The sequence below is a fragment of the Lissotriton helveticus genome, chromosome 5_1, assembly GCF_964261635.1.
Source record: "Lissotriton helveticus chromosome 5_1, aLisHel1.1, whole genome shotgun sequence".
Classification (NCBI taxonomy): Eukaryota; Metazoa; Chordata; class Amphibia; order Caudata; family Salamandridae; genus Lissotriton; species Lissotriton helveticus.
In genome coordinates, this window is record NC_136065.1 from 1,880,206,298 (window position 1) to 1,880,228,191 (window position 21,894).

At 44.3% G+C, this 21,894-nt stretch overlaps 1 protein-coding gene across 5 annotated transcripts in view; it reads left to right on the forward strand.

Annotated features, from left to right (window-relative positions):
• The window catches only part of BECN1 (beclin 1), a 157,173-nt gene that overhangs the window by 40,274 nt on the left and 95,005 nt on the right, over positions 1-21,894 (forward strand). For all 5 annotated transcript variants that reach the window (XM_078645349.1, XM_078645348.1, XM_078645350.1 and 2 more), the window contains exon 6: positions 1,741-1,877. In XM_078645349.1, coding sequence (XP_078501475.1) covers positions 1,741-1,877 — 137 coding nt within the window. The remainder of the gene's footprint in view (positions 1-1,740; positions 1,878-21,894) is intronic.

Here is a 21,894-nt window from a genome sequence, read left to right on the forward strand (position 1 = left end):
CCCAAGTCCTTTCCTTCACTCTTGCCAAAAGACACCTGTATTGTGTCCAGCGTCATATAACCTACCCTCGGCGGCCAAGGCAGTTGCTCTGGCTTTCTTTTCCTGTAGGTCACTGTATTCCGCCTGCTTGAGTCACAGATATAGATACTCTTGACACAGTTCATTGATCTCTCATGTATCGAGTTATTATTCAATTTAGTGTAAATGTTCTTTTTATTCATAAGCAATTTGCCTTGTCTAGTGAATTTAGCAACCTTTACATCCTGGAAATAAATGCCTTTCCTTCAAGCACAGTTGTATTTTTTTTTTTAACAAATACCACCATTTAATAATTTGTTTTTGCTAGTATTTTCTTTGCCTGACTGGCTTACAACCAAAGGCATGTGTGATCAAATTACTTTCTATGCTGCAGCTTAGTATTTGAAGAGGACTAGAAAATATCCGGTTTAAATATTTTATTCTACTTGATGTGTATAAGCTAGTGATCAGTGTGGTGAGTCACGACTTGTGGATAATCCTCTAAACTTTTTTGATAATTCATATTAACAGGGTACCGTGCAGGTGTGAGCTGTGCTCACTTAGAACTACATTACTTGAATACATTAGGCATGCATAGGTGTGGAAGTATCACTCTGCTCTCTTTTCCTGTTTAAGGACTACTAACTATGCCTCCTTATTTTATTTTTTGAGCATGCGTTTCCTCATGCTGGACTGGACCTGACAAACTACACCGTACTGTGAGAGAATTATACCCTATATGCTATTTACTGGATTGGTTCTGCCTTCTTTTACAATATTTAACCAGTGTATTGAAGCATTATAGATGTTGCCTAACGAGCTTACAATCTTTGCCAAGGAAAACTCACAATGTATGCGAATGGTTGCATTCCATTTCTTTTAGTTGTAATTGCCATGACACTTAAAAGGGTACCCAATGAAGAACCAAACATTATAAAACATAGAGACCTATGCAGGAAAACAATAGCATCCCTCAGTATCTTTTTATAATTGTGGGGAACCTTCATAAATGAATCCAGCGCACATTAAGTGGGTCTTTTTTTTCCCTTTTCTCTTTTCTTTAACGTCCTGGTCGTAGGACCACCTGTGCCTGAGCTGTATAGATCATCCAATACATTGGATCTGCTGCTAAGGGCCTGAGTCTTATTTACACAGAGGGCAGTTAATGCAAATCGATCCCTTACACTGCTACTTTTGAATGGTGATTCAAAATTTACATGGGTGCGAAGCGTCACACCCCTCCAAAGTAGACCTGAATTTTATTGTTCTAATTTGGGGCAGTGTACTCGGTGGTATCTGTGGCAGGGGAATCTTGAAGGCATTCCCCTCCCCAACAAAGCACGCACAATCTGTCCCTTTCAGCCCCCACACCTGCCAGAGAGATTACAGTTTAGTGCAGTGACAGACAAAAATAGTTAGGCATGTGTGAAAATCATGCTCTTGTCCATTTTTTGTCACCTATCCAGATTGGCAGAGAGAATATATTGCAGCCTTTCTCCTTTGGACATTTCCACACATCAAAAACATCTGCCTCTCCATCTAAGTGAGCAATAAATTATACACAATGCGGTCAAAGTCACTTTTTAACAATCACTAAAGTGGTAGTTCCAAAGGTTCTGGCGACTCCTTTGAGCAAAATCTGTATGTTGTTTACAGTTTTAATGCGCACTTCTGTTTAGTTTCTTTCTTTCACTACTAGAATTTAATTTCTTTTTTTGACAGGTGACTGGTGATCTTTTTGACATTATGTCTGGACAGACAGATGTGGACCACCCACTTTGTGAGGAATGCACTGATACCCTGTTGGATCAACTAGACAATCAGCTTACTGTCACAGAGAATGAGTGCCAAAACTACAAGTAAGTTGAAAGTTAATATGTTTAAAAGATATGAATATGTGGTCCACCAGTGGTTTGTGTACCCAAACAATTAACATTTGTATTTTAAACATACACTTGAGCAATTTGCTTAGAGAGAAAACAAACCAATATCAAAGGAATACCATTCATTTTTCTCAACAACAATAATGCATATATTTTACATCATGCGATTGGCTCTATTTCATTTATTGTATGATCGCATTTTGATGAATTAAATATTGTGTGTATTTGCTTGAGGATCAAGACAGTAAGGTTGTATAATCTAGCAGATACTAAATATAGAGCTGCAAATGCAAGGCCAGTGACCAATAACGACACAGGGTTTTAGCTAGTTTGTGGAAAATGCTTCTGTATTGGCTCATTCTAAGAGCCTATTCCATGTTGTACTCTGCTAACTTCATGTCAGTTGGTAAGGGCAGTTCAGTGCTGGCAGGAAAAAGCTACAAGGGAGGCTGTTTTCTGTCAGCAGACACACAATCACTCCTAGGAACAGTAAAGAACTGCATGCTAGATGTACTAGCTACCAGTACGCCTGAGTTCCATAAGCGCCACTTATGATGCAGTGGGACTACACTGAAATTACTGGGCACCTTTTGCAATGTCCAGAGTTTGTTTAGCAGAGTATCTTGTTGGGGAGTTCCATCGACCTGTTTCTACTCATTCATTTGTATATATACCCAGCTTTTGTCAGATATGTAGCCTGAAGACTTTGTTTATCTTAATGTCTTATTTATTTTTGTTTGTCTTAAACAGAACTGGACTTTGTTTTGATAAAGCCATATTATTGTTTTCTAGATTCTTGTTTCTTCAGTTAACCTCTCAATCATTCTCCTGTAACCATATTCTGGATGCACAAACATCTGTTAGTGTGATTACTACAAACCTGTCTTGATTTTTTTGTTTGTCCCTGTAAATCCTTTCTCTAAAATTGTTTTTCTTCTGTTCAAGGTCCTTTCCAATATGATGGCTTGACTCCATATACATGTTTGTTGGTCATTCCTACAAGTGTTCTTATGTCATTAGGTCTTACATACATATTTAGGGAGGTCTGTTTTACACGTAATCTTCAAAGCACCTTAGGCTTTGTTGTACTTGTTCCTCGACGAGGGTGACTGTTAGGCTATGAATTCTCAGTGAAGTGGTAAACCAAATAGCCTTTGAAAAGCACAAGATGCTGTTTTCAACTTGGACTCTGGTTGGAGCTTTGCTTTTTTGCCTTTCTTTGAGCTCCTGGACCGTCCGTTACCTCTTTGGGGGGAACTTTTGTTTAGTTGTGGAATAGAAGCAACGGCCTGATTCTGCTTGAAAAAGTTAAGCCTGATGGAGCAGTGGTCCCTCACTTGAGTCTTGTGAGATCTTCAGCAAGTGCATGCACACAAAGTCTATCTAGGTTACTATGGCAGACCAGGGAGCCCCCCGGAAGCAGGAGGGCTATCACAGGTAGATGTGCCTTTCTCATCGATGTTGTAGATAGAGGTGGAGAAAAGGGAACACTGAGGTGGCAGTTTTACTAGCCCCACTCTACATCCCAGGAGAAGGAGTGAATGGGGCAACCTGCAGGGCAAACTTGCAGGAGATTGCCTTCCTCAGTACAGACTGTGGTGTGGTTGGGTTCTTATCACACACGTCATATCATGAATCTCTGCTGACACATTTGTTACACTTGGAAATTACGTGCATGCAACATGTACGTACGCAAATGCAGAAAAAGCCAATCTGTGGACACACATCCTGACAGCTTGGACCCGACCGGTCTTGAGGCTCAAATGTCATCTGTATTGGTCTAGTAGTCTCAATAATCGGAGCGTGTGCTCTCTGATAAGTTTGACATAATCTCAGTCAACTTTACTGTGTCCCGACAACTGAGAGTGTAACAATTAACTTGGGTATACTTAGGGCAGACCCAAATAAGATATTTGGACAGACTCACAGAGTTTGAATTCTTATTGGTTACTACATGCCTCACAGATCATGAGCTCCAAAATTGTGTATTTGGCCTCGGAGATCGAATGAAGCTCCTACAATACAAGGCGGAGGACTTCGTTATAGTAGAAACATCGAAGTCTCCAGCAAGGACTTGTGTCCAAAAGGGTGGATATCCAAGCATGTTGAACCCAACTGTTCAAATTGTTTTAATAAACTTGGTGCCTTGAGTGCCAGTATTATCTTACAGATCTGAATCCTCTTCTGGCCAGTGGTCACCTGATTCTCTTCCAGGGGATCCTCATCAATAGTCATAAGCACCAGAATATTCCCACCCATGCGCGGGACACCGGAAACACAATCATATATGTGCCCACATCTATCTATCTATCTATCTATCTATCTATCTATCTATCTATCTATCTATCTATCTATCTATCTATCTATCTATCTATCTATCTATCTATCGTAGAATAGACGTCTTTACAGCAATTGAAAAAGACGAGGCAGACCCTATATAATGTATATGTGTATATGTTTGTGTATATATATGAGAGGTGTGGCGCCGCGGCCAGGGCGACTGACGCTGGAATCTGGGGATCAGGGTTCGATCCCCGGCTCCGGCGTCCGGTTAGCCCAGCACCATGTGACTCTGGGCAATAGCTCGCTTAATCTTCCCAACGGCCCCCAGCGCCTAGAGACCCTTACGGGTGATTGTGCGCTTTACAAATGTGGATTATTATTATTATTATTATTATTATATATATATATATATATATATATATATATATATATATATATATATATATATATATATAATACTGCATCTTGGGAGCTGTAGTTTACACTGTTCTACTGCAGTTGCCTTTAACTTTGTTTGAGCCAGCTGACTCTCCATCCAGGGGAGGACCGGAACACTTCTAAGTGAGGCGTGGTGTTTTCCTGTGTTTGTAAAGGGCGTCTGATGAAGGCACACTTACGCCGAAATGCATTATGCCCAGCAAACGTGTATTAAAGATTCTTCTGAAGCCCCATGGTGTCCTCTGACCTCTTCTTCCTTTGAGGGGTCATGCTTATATATATATATATATATATATATATATATATATATATATATATATATATATATATATATATATATATATATATATATATATATATATTCACTGAAAAAACCATAGGTTTTACACCAGTTATAGTTAGGAATTAGCATTTAAAAAACCTATTAACCCCTTCGACGCTCATGACGAGCTGGGCTCGTCATGCAGTAGCCTCCTGCTACGCTGATGACGAGCCCAGCTCGTCATGTAAAGTGGTATCTGCGGATTCCCAGCACAGGAGAAAAATCCCCATAGCGTTCAAGGTGTTAAATACACTGAAAACAAGCATTTACAATGCAATGGTTTCGCCTTTGGAAAAGTTAGAGCTATTGGCATTGTAAATGACAAAATTTGTATTAATGTGTTGGTTTTGAAAACAGATAAATAAATGGCATTGTCATTTACATTGCCATTAGCTTAATCTCTGCAGTCACTAGCACTCCATAGCACTCCCTAGTTACTCTGCACTCCCTAGCCCTCCCAAGTGAGTGGTGGATCACAATGGTGTGGCAAGGCCGGGGATTGATGAAGCAGTAGTATATTCCAATTAGGGTAGAACCAGTACTATCAGCCATCAGATAGAGTAAGTCATGGTGGCTTAAATCCCCAAAATTAATTCATTATAGTTCTCTAGTCCACCTTAGTGTAGATAGTTTTTTAACTTTAGCTCCTGACGAATGGCCTCTAGACTTGTAAAATTGAAAAGAAACATGTTGACCAACCACAAGGAGGAGGGTCACACCTAAGGCATTAACTTACCATTGCGCCTTTCCTCATTATTTTAATCAGGGTAGGAGACCCCACAATTAAAGTTATTTTTGCTGGTACTCCCAACCCTGTTTTAACTCACATAAACATCACACACCACTTATTCATCTACACTCACTAAATCTCTCACCCCCACTGCACCAAACAGCTATTTGGAAAAAGATCTCCGCCAAAGTGCACCTCATCGGGAGCCGTCAGGCATTGCAGCGCCAGCCAGATGACGAGCAGCTCGATGATGAAGCATGACACCCAACTGGGTGTGTGAGGGCATTACATTCCAAAGAAATGGATTCCCATCTCTTTGACTCTATAGCCTACTGTCCTTTGTATATTGCTAAATTCTAGATCATTCAGGAACAGCACAACTTTAATTTTCATACAGCGTTTATGCCACAATTAACCAGCCACCCCTGACAATGTGTGTAGTTATCTGTAATTAATATATGAAGAGGTCTTTGACCACACATTTGAGTGGGGTGGTAATATTGAAAAAGATAAAGTTTACTTTATGGAAACTCCCAGCAATTTTCTGTAAGCTCTTTCCCATCATCCGCTATGTGCTATACAGTGGACAAGACTGTAAACAGCTACAAAAGTTTTAAAATCATGAGAACTTAGCAACCAGTATCAAAATGGCAAACATGCATCATACACACCCTGTCCCCATACCTGCTCATATGAATGCCTTTGCCAACTTCCTTCTTGAAGGAGCAAGCTTGCATGAGTTTTAGCTGAAGGCTCAGTGACAGCAGGACAATATTTATTATGACAAGAAACTTATGAACAAAAAGTAATGATGTTATTCCAAAGAAAACTTTATACTCTTCTTACATCTGGGATCTTTCCAACTGATGACTTTATTTGTAGAGTTCACAGCAACTGAGAATGAATGAAAAAGGGAGGAGGAGCTAGAATTATTTGGTAGTACACGACTTAGCGAAATTGGGCCAAGCTTAGAATGATGCAGTGAGCAAGTCTTAAGAGCCAAGTATCAGAAGAACGAAAGTAGGACAGAGCCAAGTATCAAAAGAATGCACATAGGAAAACCTGCAAAGCCACCCAGCATGCATCTCTTACAGGTACACGCCCGGGAAATGCAATCAACGCCTCCTTGGCCCTGTTTGAGTGTGCTTAGATAATGGATGGATATTCAGTCCCATGCAAAGTGTAGCAATGGCTGATACACAGGGCCACTGGGAAAAACAAGTGATTAGGTCAAACACTGGAAGTCTCTGTTTTCCTGCACTACTACTTGTGGTGAAGGTCTGCATTGACTGACCGGGTCATCACCTCCGTCTCAACTGTCACCTGCACAGTGCTAGAGCTGCACTCAAATACATGGATGGGGATTGGTTAGGAGTTAGACCTTACTAAGTTTACTCTTGGTGCAAGTCCAGCATCCAGAGTCACTGCAGCAAACTGAGGCTTCTTCCCCAGGCCCACGTCCAATGAGGCAGACGTTCTTAACCTCTTGGCGCAAAAGGCCTGCAGCATGACTGCCAGAAGGAGAGCCTGTATGAGCAACTTGGAACTTTAACTCCAGAGGGGCATCGATGCTTAACCTGACTGTGCCATGTAGTTTAAAGAGCCAAATCGTTTTTGCCCTTAAAAGGCTCTCATTTCCTGGATGCACACCTCGAATTTCTTGACCTTAACTGGAGTGACTCAAAGTCGGTGTCAGGTCATCGAGGAAAGGGGGTTGCGTGACCCTTCCATTTTGCCATGGTTACTTGACCTGCTTGGATTGGGTGGGTGACGGTTGCCTCCACAAAGAAGCATCCCGGGAGCCACAGACAGACCGAGACCCTCTAAACATCTCCTATTATTCTTAATGCTGAAAAACAATGTCTCCTGGTGATTCGGGCACCATTATCCTTCACGCAAACCAGATCGTCCTGGAGGAACCTGGTATTAAAAGTTTCACTTGAAGTGAAGGCTTGCCCGGGGTGACCATTCACATGAGAATCTACTTCTCATGTGAATGGTCATCCCGGGCAAGCCTTCACTTATGTTGGTCATCTACTGCAAATGGTTGATGGCACAATATGCAAGGGTAAAAAAACAGACTGGTGTCACATAAGCTACTCGAGCTGAAGGAAGACTATGGACGGAGGAAAAACGAAAAACAAATCCAATATTGAAAATTGTACGGATGGCCTCTGCCCCACCCACATAAGAAGAGGACGACAGAATAAGGTATCAATCAACACCATTTGACAGCGTATCGTATGATGTATTACTTCATGGATGATGGATACCCACAACTTGAGAATGAGAAAAAAGAAAGTAAGAGAAAAGTGCATAATGAAGCTGAGGGCTGTTTAATAGATAGCCGTCTTCACTATCCGACTCTACAGAGTTTATAAAAAGTACAAAAACTGTAAAACAAAATGTGTTGCATTCTGGTGTCATGCCAAACTGTTATTACTGGAATCACTTGGCACTATCGTCCCGCTGTGAATAAGATTCAGAAACTACAGAGCCACATTTACAACATTAACAAATCTAAAAATGTACAAAGGTTTCAAATCAGGATAACGTGTGTGGTGTGAGATGATGAGAATGAATAGCTTTCGTCCAGGGCTGTTTCCCGTTTTCTGTCTATGGAAAATAAACCCACTTGATAAATGTGAGCGTTAAAGGTTTCAAAAAAGTGGCGTCAAGAATAGATTTTGGATGGTGGGCAGTCCTGTGGGGCTCTTCCGTGGATAAACCAACAAGCAACAGAGAGTGAAAGGGGAGGGGGGGGGGCGGGAACGGGCACACGGGGAGGGGGGCGGAACGGAGACCTATTGCATTGTAAATACTTGTTAGCTCCTGCTTACAGCATGAAAAAGTCTGGTTATTAAAAGCTGCTACCAAGAACTCCCTTCGTATTTCCGAAGCAACGGTTGCCATAAAATTATATTCACACTCCAACTACTTTAATTACCCCTCTAATGGCTGTATGGAATTCCCCTGAAGGTTAATCTCAACCGTATTTACAACTTCCATGGTTTCGACATTCAATACCAGAGAAAGAAACAAGAAAAAAACACAAGAAAAAAAAAAAGAGAACACACACATTTCAATAGAGTCACGGCAACTTGGAGATGATGACAAAACAGTCTGTCACCCTAGAACCAAGATACTACCACATATAATTATGGACAGCCACGGCTTAAGGCATTCCTGGATACACGACGCACTGAGAGTCATAAAGAAGATATTAAAAACACAATGTATCATAAGTTGTGTGACAGCACGTGCCGATCTTGAAATGTTACGACTCACATGCGCCTATCTCGTGAAAGTTGGATTCGAACACGCTGTAGTAGCTCAAGTATGAGGTCTGACACCCAGAAGATAAACCACCTCTAGTTCCTTAGTATTTGCAACACACAGGTACACGGCGCTGTACTGCGCACTGCAAAGGGAGCCGTTTATTCAGCGCAGTAAAGTTAATTTTAGATTAAACTTTATATAATTCATCATGTTCAAGATACTACTGGTAGCACTGCACTGTGTAGTAAGAATCTCAGGAACCCCATGTACCCAACATTATACTCTTCGCCGAGAGAATTACATATTCAGCACTATTCAGTTTACAAGCAATCTATTCAGCGTCGAATGGAGTAATGCAGAGCACAACGTATTGCAGAGTAGCAAATGCAGGTTCAAACTAGAATTGCACACTTCCTGTAGTAAAGTTTAATGTACCGCATATATCTAGTGCCATACAGCATAATACAACGTAACGCACATGTAGGCAGGGCTACAGAGTACAAAGACAACCAAACGCATCCGGCTCTGAAGTCCCTTAAAGAGACAAACTGATATATACGCAGATATATGGGAAGCCTCGTGAAGCCCACACGGCAGGGGAAAAGGAAATGGGAGGGGAATCTCGCGCAGGCTGGATCATTTCAAAGAAGCCCAAGAAAAACCACGCTGCAATAAAACTCCCATTACCTTATTAAAATGTCCTTGTTAGAATGAGTTCCCTGTAAAAGCACGCACTGCAAACACACTGCGCTGGTGCTCTGCTGACTTATCCCGCTCGGATTCTGCATCTATTCGAACTGCCTCATACGAGCCTTCTGGCGACTTTTGCTCGGTTGTCATTGTGCATCCAGAGTGGCTTTTAGGATGTGATTCTGCCTCATTAGTGATGTGTTCTGGTCGTACGGTTCGGCTCCCGGTTCTGTGCACGCAGCAGGGAGGCCAAGGACTGGTTGTGCAGGTAGGGGGGCGGGAACGGGGCCGGGGAGACACGGAGAGCGAGGCAGCGGTAGGGGGGCGGGAACGGGGTGTAATGGGACGATCCCAAGAGATTTGGGAGGGATTTAGCTAGTTATTCGAAAAAGGGGATTTAAAAGCTGTAGAGAAGCATCTAAGATCTATAAAAGACCCGGTTCCCCAACCCAGCGACTTTAATAAAGCTGTGCTCTATTTCCCAAATACATTCTTTAATTAATTCTGTTTCTAACTTGTGCCTCTCTCGTCCAATATCTTACACTTCCATAGCTTAGATCACTCACCCTTGTAGATTCTTTCCAAATTCTGGTCTGTAGCTCCTGCCCATTGCACAAACTGCGAGCGCCGTGTCCCCGTTCTGGAAGCTCACCCCGCCGTGCGCCGAGGGCTCCGGAGAGTCAGCGCCGCTGTCCTCGTCGTCTCGGGCTTCCCCCTCCGTCACCGGGTCCACCTGGAAGCGGCTCTGACTGGGCGTGGGTCCGAGGGGCCAGTTGGGCCTGGCGCCTGCGGCCAACAGTTCCTCCTCACCTGGGGCCAGCTTCGTGGAGCCAAAACAGGACGACAAACAATAAGTCACGCCCGCGGGACTTCCGGCCGCGCAGGGATTGGCCGGCCGAAAGAAACAGAAAGCAAAAAAACGCCCACGGAAGAAAACGCGAAAACGCACCCCGAATCAGGTGGAGACAGAACATTTTTTTCACACCCCACGAAGAAATTACGTCAGAAGGAGAAGAAAACGCAAAAACGCCCTTGAATCGGAGCAAGCATAAGACAGATAGAGCCGTCGACCAGGAGCCCGCCCGCACTCACCGGTTGTCTGAGGCGGCGGCGGCTCCTCTCCGCTGGGCTCTTCTGGGTGACGGTGGCAGGGCTCTCTCCTCGGGAGAGCCTCGCCGGAGGACGGTTCCTTCTTCTTCCCGGCAGGAGCACGGGGTGGCCTCCCGTCCGCTTCCTGGTTTCTCCTCACTCCAGCAGCCAATCACCGCGCAGGTCACCCGGCGAGCCTCCCGCAGCCTGAACCAATGGCAGCGCGGCTCCCGGGTGACGTCAGCGGTGGTTCCCTCGGCTTCTCCGCGGCCCCGGGGCTGCGGCGGTGATTTTCACGGCCAAAACGGCTGTGCACAAAAAGCGCTCAGGGGGAAGCACAGCGCTTCGGACTGACTGCGGGAGGGGGCGGGAAAGGGGGAGGAGAGACGCAGAAGACGGCCGGAGCAGGAAGGTGGGTGCCGGCAATGCCGGAACAGATTCGGGGGCGTTCCCGGCTTTTGGCTGACGTCACGTGACGTAGCCAAAAGGGAAAAATTCTCGGGAACGCCCCCGAATCTGGTCTGGGATTGACAGACAGAGCCCTCTACCAATGGCTAGCCTCCATTTATGGAGCTAGCCAATGGGAGGAGGGGGCGGATACCCGACATAGAGATCTCATTAGATTTTGCTAGCGCATGCGTACTTCGTACGCATTGCGTAGGCAAAACCTAAAAACATAGGTTTCACACCAGTTATAGTTAGCTGGAAGTTTTACTCGCATAAAAACATTGAAATTCCCACGTTATAGTTAGTTGGACTCACTATAACATGCGCGTGCAATGCACTGCTGATGACGTCACATATTACATCACTCATGACATGGTCAGTGACATCACTCATGACATCACTGATGACACCATCCAGTGAATGTGTGTCTTTTTGAAAAATAAATATTAGTGAGTAATGTTTAAATATTTAAATATATGTATTAGTGTTTCACTTTGTGTATAAGTGGCTGCATGGGTTGGTGAGTAGGTATATTTGTATGTATATGAGTTATTAGATGTTTTTCTTAGTATCAGATTGAGTGTTTGTATGGTTTGGTGGGGGTATTACTTAGCACATAGATGCATGAATGACTGACTCTCTCTTTGTATGTGTTTTGAAGACAACATATGTGCAGGACTGTATGGGTGGATGAGTGTGTATATGTCTGTGTTAGTGAGTGAATGACTGTCTCAGTGTCTTTATCAGTAACTACATATGTTTTAATCTAGTATATGTGAATATTGATGTATATAAGTGAGTATATGTGAAAGTGAGGGATTTTAAGAGTTCCTGTTTAAATTAGTATGTGCTTCTATAAGTGATTGTTTAAGAGAGTAAGTATGTGTAAGTTTTCTTAGAAGTAAAGTGGTAGTGTGTGTATAGCTGTATATGCAAATAAATGGATGTTCAATAGTTTATTTGCATGTGTGAGTATGTGTGTGAGTAACTTTTGGGTGACTGTCGGTGTGTAACAGGATGTATAGGTGTATCACTACATATGATGAGTGAGTATATGTATGAGTGACTATATAGAACTGTTGGTGAATTAGTGCATGTGTATATAGATGGTGGAATTATTGAATTGGTTGTTGTAAGTGGTATAGGTATCTCCATTCGTTTCAATATTTTAGTTTCTATTTTTGAATATTTGTTTCAAGGGTTACATTACAGTGAAAGGAGGTCTGTCACAAGGATGGTGTCATCAGTGATGTCATGAGTGATGTCACTGACCATGTCATGAGTGATGTAATATGTGACGTCATCAGCAGTGCATTGCACGCGCATGTTATAGTGAGTCCAACTAATTATAACGTGGGAATTTCAATGGTTTTATGCGAGTAAAACTTCCAGCTAACTATAACTGGTGTGAAACCTATGGTTTTTTCAGTGAATTTAATAGGTTTTTTAAATGCTAATTCCTAACTATAACTGGTGTAAAACCTATGTTTTTTTCAGTGAATTTCAATGGTTTTTTAATAGCAAATCTCTATAGGTATGAAAAGTAATATTTTTTATAACAAATTTTATATTGTATAATTATGTAATAGTTTTTTAAATTTTTTTTTGCCCGGAGCGCTCCCGGGGCGTGTACCGATGCGCTCACCGGTAATCGCTGTGTTACTGCGCGCCCCGGGGCGCATACCGGTGAGCGTCCTGTTAGCGCTATTGCCGCGAACGAAAACAACATCGTAACGTATCGCGTAGCCGCGTCCGCATGATACGCACGGCATACGCGCACCCGTAAGCACCCACGCGCATACGAACGCGCTACGTAAGCGCCCCGGGGCGCGTCCCGGGGCGCGCAGCGTAAGCGCGTCGGGTCAGGTGACCTGAAAATAACACTTTTCATTGGTTGCTAACATTTTTTTTTATAAAGAATGAAATCCCCACTCATTTCCTTCACTTCTTCTTTCACTTTTGTGACTGAAAGACCTGCCTTTTTGCTCTCGGTTCTTTGTTGGATATCTTGGATTATCATGGCTGCCAGACCATCCAGCAGTGAAGATGACTCCAATGAATTCATCGATGAAGAGCCTCCTCAGCCAAAATACAAAGAACATTTCATCTGGAATTTTTTTCCCATACCTGATTACCAGAAGAAGGTAAATGCTCCAAAAGTGGAGTGCAGGATCTGTCATACAGTCCTGTCACGGGGTGACCCCACTAAAAAATATTCCTTTGGGAACTCCACAATGATTCGCCATGTGGAGAGAAGGCACCCCCAGAATTTTGCCCGGGAAAGTGTCAGGGCTCTGGCACAAGAGTTTCCCAGTGATGGGGCCTCTACATCAACCGGAGGACGAACAACATCGGTGAGGGGGAGATCACAAGAGCTGGTTCCGAACATTCAGCCTGAATTTAACAAAGGCGTCCTTAAATGCAGATACTGTGATCAGCTACTTTCCTGTGGGGAGCAAAGTGTTCTGCTCATGGTTTGAGCATTGGAGAACCATCGCTGCCGTTACCAGCCCTAATTTATTATTATTTTTTTTTGCTCCTGTTGAGCAGTTTCCATTCCCTGTTTTTGTTTTTGTTCTAAAAAAAGAAAAAAGAAGAAAAAAAAAAGTTCTTTTCAGAACTACCTCCAATTCTCATCAAAGAGCTATATTCTTAAAAAAATTAAAAAGAGTAAGTGAAGTGGAGTGCATTGATAAAGGAAAGAACAGAAAGGTATGAGAGGAGAAAGGAAGTGAAGTAGGGGGACTGAAAGAAGGTGAGTGTTGGGAACGAAAGTAAGGAGAAGGAGAGTGAACATGGGGAATGTGGTTATTCAAAGAAAATGTAGAAAAGGAACGGGGGTGTTGAAGGGTAAGAAAAGATGCATTGCTGGAGTTGCATCATTTTTGTGACACACTCCAGCAATGCATCACTTTTGCGCTTACAGGTACGTCTGAAATACTGACGTATCTGTAAGTACTTGCGACATAATACGTCGTATATTTAATATGACGCATGACTAGAAGACTGAAGGCCTCATTTATGAGGCCATGCGTCACTTTTACGCCACCGGTGCGTCACTTTTTGCCACCTCTTGTGTCTCTATCCTACCGAGACACAAGATGGCGGGCGCTCCGGACTGTTTGGAATGTTTACAGACACCCGAGAGCCAATCCGCTTTCCGCGCGCGAACTCGCGTAGCGCGCTGGTACGCTCCCCGGTGCGCGCCTATAGATATATATATATTTTTTTTAACCCAAATTACTCAAAATCTACAGGAGCGCATATCTTGAGACTTAGCAAAGGCACATCGGGCTACCAGTCCCTACAATTTTGCCAAGTTTGGTGGAAATCCATTCAGCCGTTCGGGCTAAAAGTGAGTCCAACCGCCCTATGGAAATTAACATGGGGAAAACACGTTTTGGGACCCCCTTTTATCTCGGCCCCCGCTTGACAAATCCCCCCTCAAACTTTCAGGGAAGGAGCGGAGCGGAGCGGGCCATCTTCTTTGAGAAATTCGCGAAGATTCGTCCACCGGCGCCAAAGTTATTCCCAATAGAATGTTGCGGATTTCCTATGGAAAACAATCCTAACTATAACTACCTACTGGCGACCGCCAGTAGGTAATATATATGTATATGTGTATATATATATGTGTATATATGTATATGTATGTATATGTATATGTGTACATATGTATATGTGTGTATATATATATATGTATATATGTGTGTGTATATATATATATATTTTTTTTTTCTCTCAAATAGAATCTTAACTGACGCTGAACAAAAAGTTTTGGAATTGGGCCCAAGTTTCTGCCCTACATCTGGATATGACTTTGCTGAAGTCCGAATAGATCTTTTTAAATTTATTAGAAAACTTAAACTTCAAAAAATATTTCTAATAAATCCCAGAAATTATTTGACCAATATAAATGAAGAGAATACAGCAACTGAAACTGAGGAATTTTCTGAAAATAACTCTCGAGCCCTGGCAACAATGCAAGCACTAGAAACTATGAGTGCGGGCGAAACCTGAATAAGAAATACCCAAGAGTTTCTTGAACAGGCTGGCATCACCCAAAATGGGGGTCACAGTAAATTTAAGAAAAAATCCAGAACCATACCACATACCACGTCGGATGCCATCGACGTGTTCAACGATGCAGTCCTATCAGATCTTAAAGATCTTGCTAAACATTCTAGTGCAATAATTGAACATTATAACATACCACGAAAATACTGGGGCGCTATCAAATCTTTACAAAATGACAAAAAAATTGAAATTAAGCCATCAGATAAAGGCGGCAATATGGTTATTTTTAATAAAGAACACTACCATAGGGAGGCATTGCGGAGTTGGAAGATAAAGAATGCTATACTCCTACTCATCGGAGAGAACATGTGAAGTGCATTGAACAATACCATCGACTTTTGGGCAACTGGAGAGATGATGGCATGCTAAATCAGGACGAATATTTTTTCCTTTTTTCTGACACGCCAACTTTGCCCACGTTCTATCATCTTCCAAAAGTTCATAAACATTACACCAATCCCCCTGGGAGACCTATTGTCGCCTCAATCAATAGCCTGTTGGAGAACACTGCTATTTATATAGACCCCTTTTTGGCTCCGATAGTAAAAGATTTGGCATCCTATGTACAGGACACACAAGATTTTTTAAGACCAATTAAAGGAATAACTTGGGAGCACAATATGCTACTGATAACGCTGGATATTACCAGCTTATATACATGCATCTTTCATTCAGATGGCTAGAGTGCTGTCAAATGGTTCCTAGGCAAAAGGCACCCTAAATTCATCAAACATAATGCCATGCTATTGGACATGATCTCCTACTGCCTACATAATAACATCTTCACCTTTGCAGGGCAGCTGTACCAGCAAAAACGGGGGACAGCAATGGGTACGTGCTTCGCCCCCAGCTACGCGAATTTATTCGTCGGCTGGTGGGAGAAGCATGTAGCCTGGGGGGACAAAAATGACCTGTGGTTAGATAAGATTATACTATGGTCACGATACATAGATGACCTTTTTATTATCTGGCGCGGTACTCGTTCCTCGGCTGAGGAATATGTTGCTGCTCTTAAAAATAATAATCTTAATCTGATATTTACAGGGACAATCAGTGACACCGCAGTCAATTATCTTGACCTACCGGTCTACATGGAGAATAACACGCTATCGACACAACTCTTTAGAAAACCTACGGCAGGGAATGCTGTTTTGCACGCAGGAAGCCATCACCCCAAAAGTTTAATCAAAAATATACCCTATGGGGAACTATTGTGCCTTAAGCGCAATCGTACCAACAAAACCAGCTATATTCTAGCTAAAGATGAAGCATTACAGCGCTTCAGGGAAAGGGGATATAGAAGGGGAGATTTAGAACTGGCAGAAACTAAGGTCAAAAAAATTGAAAGAAGGGACCTTCTGATTTAAAAAGAACAAGAATATAGGCCCTACTGAAGCTCCTGCCCGCATGATTACAAAATACAACGAAAAATCTGCAAATATTGTCCAAATCTTTAAAAAGAATTGGCATATCCTCCGAACAGATAGTGTCCTTAAACATCACCTCCCAGATCGACCATTAATTACCTACAGAAGATGCCCATCTATTGGGGACCAATTAATTCACAGCCATTTTAGCCAGTCTACAGTAGCAAAAAGCAAACTGGGAATCAATGGCTTTTTTCCTTGTAGGAATTGCAAAGCTTGTAAGAATAGTAGCAAAACTACCACCTTTGAAGGCAGACCAGGGGACCCTAGGCCTGTCAGAACGATCAAACAGTTCCTCAATTGTAATTCTGACTTTACAATTTACTGTCTGATCTGCCCATGTAAAAAACGATATATAGGCAGTACAATAAATCCAACTAAAAAGCGTATTCTAAAGCATCTGTGCGCCATCACTAACAAAGATCCGGCGTACCCTGTTGCTCGCCATTTTGAAATACACCATCAGAGCAACAGGGATCTCCTACAATTCTTTTGTATTGACAGACTGGAAAAACACGAGAGGGGTGGTGACAGAGTCCGAAAGTTAAGGGCAATGGAATCCCGCTACATCATTGAGTTACAAAGTATGACTCCAGTGGGACTCTATAACGATGAGGAACTGTGGACACATTTGGAATGAAACTATTCTGACCCTAAGTATTGGCAATTCGAATGATACATGTGTATATATATATATATATATATGTATATGTGTATGTATATGTGTATATATATATATGTGTATGTATATGTATGTGATATGATTCACAACCTGGCCGACGCGTTTCGAGGACATCGCAAGACGACGTTCGGCGTCGAGGAGCAGAGCCCTTTCATCTGGATCTGCACGGTGTCGTTCGTCGTCGAGTCGAAGTTGGACGTCGAGACGAAGGGATGTCTAGGCTTCGTCTGCAAGGGATCCGACGTCGAGGAGTAGAGAAGCATCGAGACTGATTCCAACATCAGACCAGAGATAGACGTCGAGGAGGAGGTCCGGTTCGACGTCGAGAGGCGCACGCCCGACGTCAAGGCCAACCTCCGTGAGGTCCAGAGAAGGATCCGTGGTTCTGGTGACGGAATCTGCATCACACAATTCTTCCTCTCATTCCTTCAGACATCCTTCTAAGAGATCAGCCTCTCCAGAAGGGCGTTCCAGCAGACTTGCTCATAAGTCTCCACCACACAGGGAGGTTTCCCCTGCCGTTCACTTGTCTCCAAGATGGATCCTCCCCCTGCATCACTGGGACAAGGATACAGGGGCGACAAAGAGGATGCAGGAATATGCCAGTCCCACCCACAGGTCACCTTTACAAAGGTTGGTGCAGGAGGTGGACAGATCGCGTTCCCCCAGACGTGAGGAACACTCAGGCAGGTCCCGGGAACGAAGACCTAGTTCCCATCGCAGAAGGACAAGGACACCGTCGTGGTCTTCTTCTTCCACCCGATCATCGAAGAGGGATTATTCCCCTACCCTTTTGGACAGCCCTGTATTCAGGGTATCTCCTATAGATGACATCAACACCTACCATGATGTGCTTCAGAGAGGGGCTCAGAAGCTGAACATCGAGATGTCTGCCCCTCAGGTGGCATCAGAGGGCAGCGTCTCGTCCATTACGCCCCTTGGTTCCTGGCCTTCTGAAACCCGTGATGGACATTTTCCTGACACCAGCTGCCTTCAAGGTCGTGCCGGCTGGAATTCAGAAAAATACAAGCCGGCTTCCTCAGACCTTGTCTTCTTGAAGACGGATCGGCCTGCAGACTCGGTGATCATTGCGGCAGCGAGGAAAACTCCTGCTGTGGCTGCGTCTTCATCTGTTCCTCCCGATAAGGAAAGTAGGTCCCAGGACTCTTAGGGACGTAAGGTGTGCGGCTCAGCAGCTTCATCATTAAAGGTCTCCAGTGCAGCAGCCTTATTAGGTCGCTATGTTAGGGCCTTGTGGGACTCATTGGACCACTTCAAAGAGAAGCTGCCAAAAGAGGATCAGAAGGACTTTGAAGAGATCATCACTGAGGGGTCACGTGTTGCCAACCAAGTGATCAGTACGGCAGCGGACGGCGCTACTCTATCGGCGCATTCACATGCCCATGGGGTTTGTGCCAGGAGATCCTCCTGGTTGAGGCTGACAGCATTCAAGCCAGATGCACAGCTGAGAATCCTAAATCTCCCGTTTTCCGGCTTCGCTCTATTTGGCACCCATACAGATGAGGAAATGGGCAGGATGAAGGTGGAACTCGACACCCTCAAAGCCGTGAGCTTGGAGAAAAAGGAGTACAAACGTCGAAACAGGCCTACCCAGCGCAAGGGATACCAGCAGAGGGTTCAAACCCCTCAATGGTCCCAAAGAAAAAAAGAATGCAAGTCGCAGTACCAGGGCCGTAAATCCAACAGAAGTAGAGGTGGTCACCAGCAACAGTCCTCTACCACGGCCAGATCGGCAGGGAAGCAATGAGCAGGAGCTTCCTCTGGCGCCGTTGCCCACTCCAGTGGGAGGAAGTGCTTCACATCATCTGGCAGAGTGGTGCAGCATCACAAAAGATTGTTGGGTGCTCAATATACTGCGCAATGGATACGCACTACATTTTCGTGTGCTTCCAAAGGCGCAGAAAAATCTGCCACCGGTAGGTCATTTGTCCAAGAAAAGGCCATCGTCGGCGGGCTCGCCGTCGAGAAGACATCGACGTTCCTCCAAAAAGATCTTGTCCTCACCAACTAAAGTTGCTCCGACAGGAAGAGGCAACCCTTCTGCGAAAAAAGGCCATAGAAGGGGTTCCTTCCGCGCAGCGAGGGAAGGGAGTCTACTCCAGGTACTTTCTTGTGCCCAAAAGAGACCAGTAGCACAAGTTCAGACCTATCCTTGACCTCCGCCTGCTGAACATAGTCATTGTGAAGGAGAAGTTTTGCATGTTGGCCCTTCATCAAATATGGCCACATCTGCAAGCAGGAGATTGGATGTGTTCGGTGGACCTCCAAGATGCGTACTTCCATATACCCATTGCTCCACATCGTCGCAAGTATCTGCGGGTTGTGGTCGGAGACAAGCACTATCAATACAAGGTCTTACCCTTCGTGCTGAAGTCTGCCCCACGAGTCTTTACCAAGTGCATGGCAGTGGTGGCGGCCTCCCTACACAGAAAAGGTCTATTCGTCTACCCTTACTTAGACGATTGGCTCCTCAAAGGGTCATCTCCTCAACAAATAAGGAGCGGTTTCCAAGTCTGTCTACAGCAACTACACAAACTGCGTCTTCATGTCAACCTGGAGAAGTCTGTACAACAGCCCCCCAGACGATCCATTGTCTGGGATCGACTCTGGATACAAACAAAGGAAGAGCGTTTCCTTCGGAGGAGAGACTTTCCTCAATGCAGCAGAAGTGCAAGGCTCTGCTTCAGACAGATCGCCCAGCAGACCGACCAGTGGCATCTCTGCTGGGGTTGATGGCCTCCTGCATATTTTCATCCCCAACGCCAGGCTGAGAATGTGTCCGTTGCAACAAGATCTAGAAGACCAGTGGGACCAATGCAAGGGTCGCTGGGAGGATCGGATCGTGCTCTCCCAAACAGCGAAATCCTCCATCAAGTGGTGAACTCGGCTGCAGAATCTGGTGGTGGGAGTCCCTTTCCATCAACCGGTTCCAGTGCAATCGTTGATAACTGATGTATCTCTACAAGGATGGGGGGCACACATGGGGTGCCTTCAAATGCAGGGCCGGTGGTCCACGAAAGAACAGTACTACAACATAAACATGTTTGAGCTACGAGCAGTCCATCTTGCTCTGAAAGCTTTTTTGCCTTCGATCCCGTCCAACTCGGTCCTGATCCAAACAGACAACACGACCACCATGTATTATCTAAACAAACACAATGGTAAGCGCTCTCGCCCTCTCTCCCTGGAGGCTCAAGCGATCTGGCTTCTGGCTCGGAACCTCTCCATAGTGGCAGTGCACCATCCGGGGGAGCAGAATGTCAAAGCAGACGCACTCAGTCGGCACTTCGAAGATCAGCCAGACTGGGTTCTGCACGACAAGGTGGTGGCAGACATTTTCCTACAGTGGGGTCGTCCATCAATAGATTTATTTGCAGACGACACAAACAAAAAATGCCACGCCTTCGCATCCAGATTCCACCGTCCAGGGACAAGCGGGAATGCGCTTTTGATGGATTGGTCAGAGACATTTGCCTACGCCTTTCCTCCTCTGCCTCTGATCCCGAAGGTGGTGTCCAAGCTCATCAGATCCAACATGAAGATGATTCTGATAGCCCCAGACTGGCCACGGCAGTGGTGGTACCCGAACCTTCTTCAGTTATGGGTACTCCCCGACAAGAGGCTACCGTACAGAGGGGACCTACTGACCAAGATGGATGGGAGGATTCTCCATCCCAGCCTTCCCTCACTGAACTTGGCAGCATGGCTCCTCAGTTCCTACAATACGGACACTTGAATCTGCCACAGGACTGCATGCATATTCTGAAAGAGGCTAAGCGACCCTCCACAAGAGCGTCATACGCTTTTAAATGGAAGAGATTCTACCTAATGGTGTGTTGACAATCATTTTAACCCTGCGAAGGGACAGGAAGACGTCATTCTTCCGTACCTTCTATATTTAGCAAAAGCAGGTTTGAAATATGCCTCAATCAGGGTTCATTTGTCAGCCATTATGGCATACTGAAAGTCACCCGGCCAACCTTCCTTTTTCCAAATGCAGGTGGTTATGGATTTCTTACAGGGGTTGAAGAAAGTGTATCCCCCGGTTTGAAACCCTTCTCCTCCTGGGAGTTGAATCTGGTGCTGTCTAGATTAATGGGTCCTCCTTTTGAGCCCATTCACAAAGCCTCTTTACAGCACCTGATGTGGAAGGCCGCTTATCTGGTAGTGATAACATCAGCGCGCAGAGTAAGTGAGATCCAAGCGCTGTGTGCGAAAGAACCTTATACTGTGTTTCACCACAACAGGGTAGTGTTAAGGGCTCACCCTGCTTTTTTTGCCAAAGGTTATATCTGATTTACATATTAATCAGTCAATCTTCCTACCGTCTTTTTTTCCAAACCCCGCTACTCCTGCGGAAAGGTCGCCTAATTCTTTGGACCTCAAAAGAGTGCTTAAATTCTATCTGGAGAGTACCAAGGGCATACGGAAATCGGATCAATTGTTTCTGAATTATGGTGCCATGAGAACAGGTTTCACAGCCTCCAAAAGATCCATTTCAAGATGGA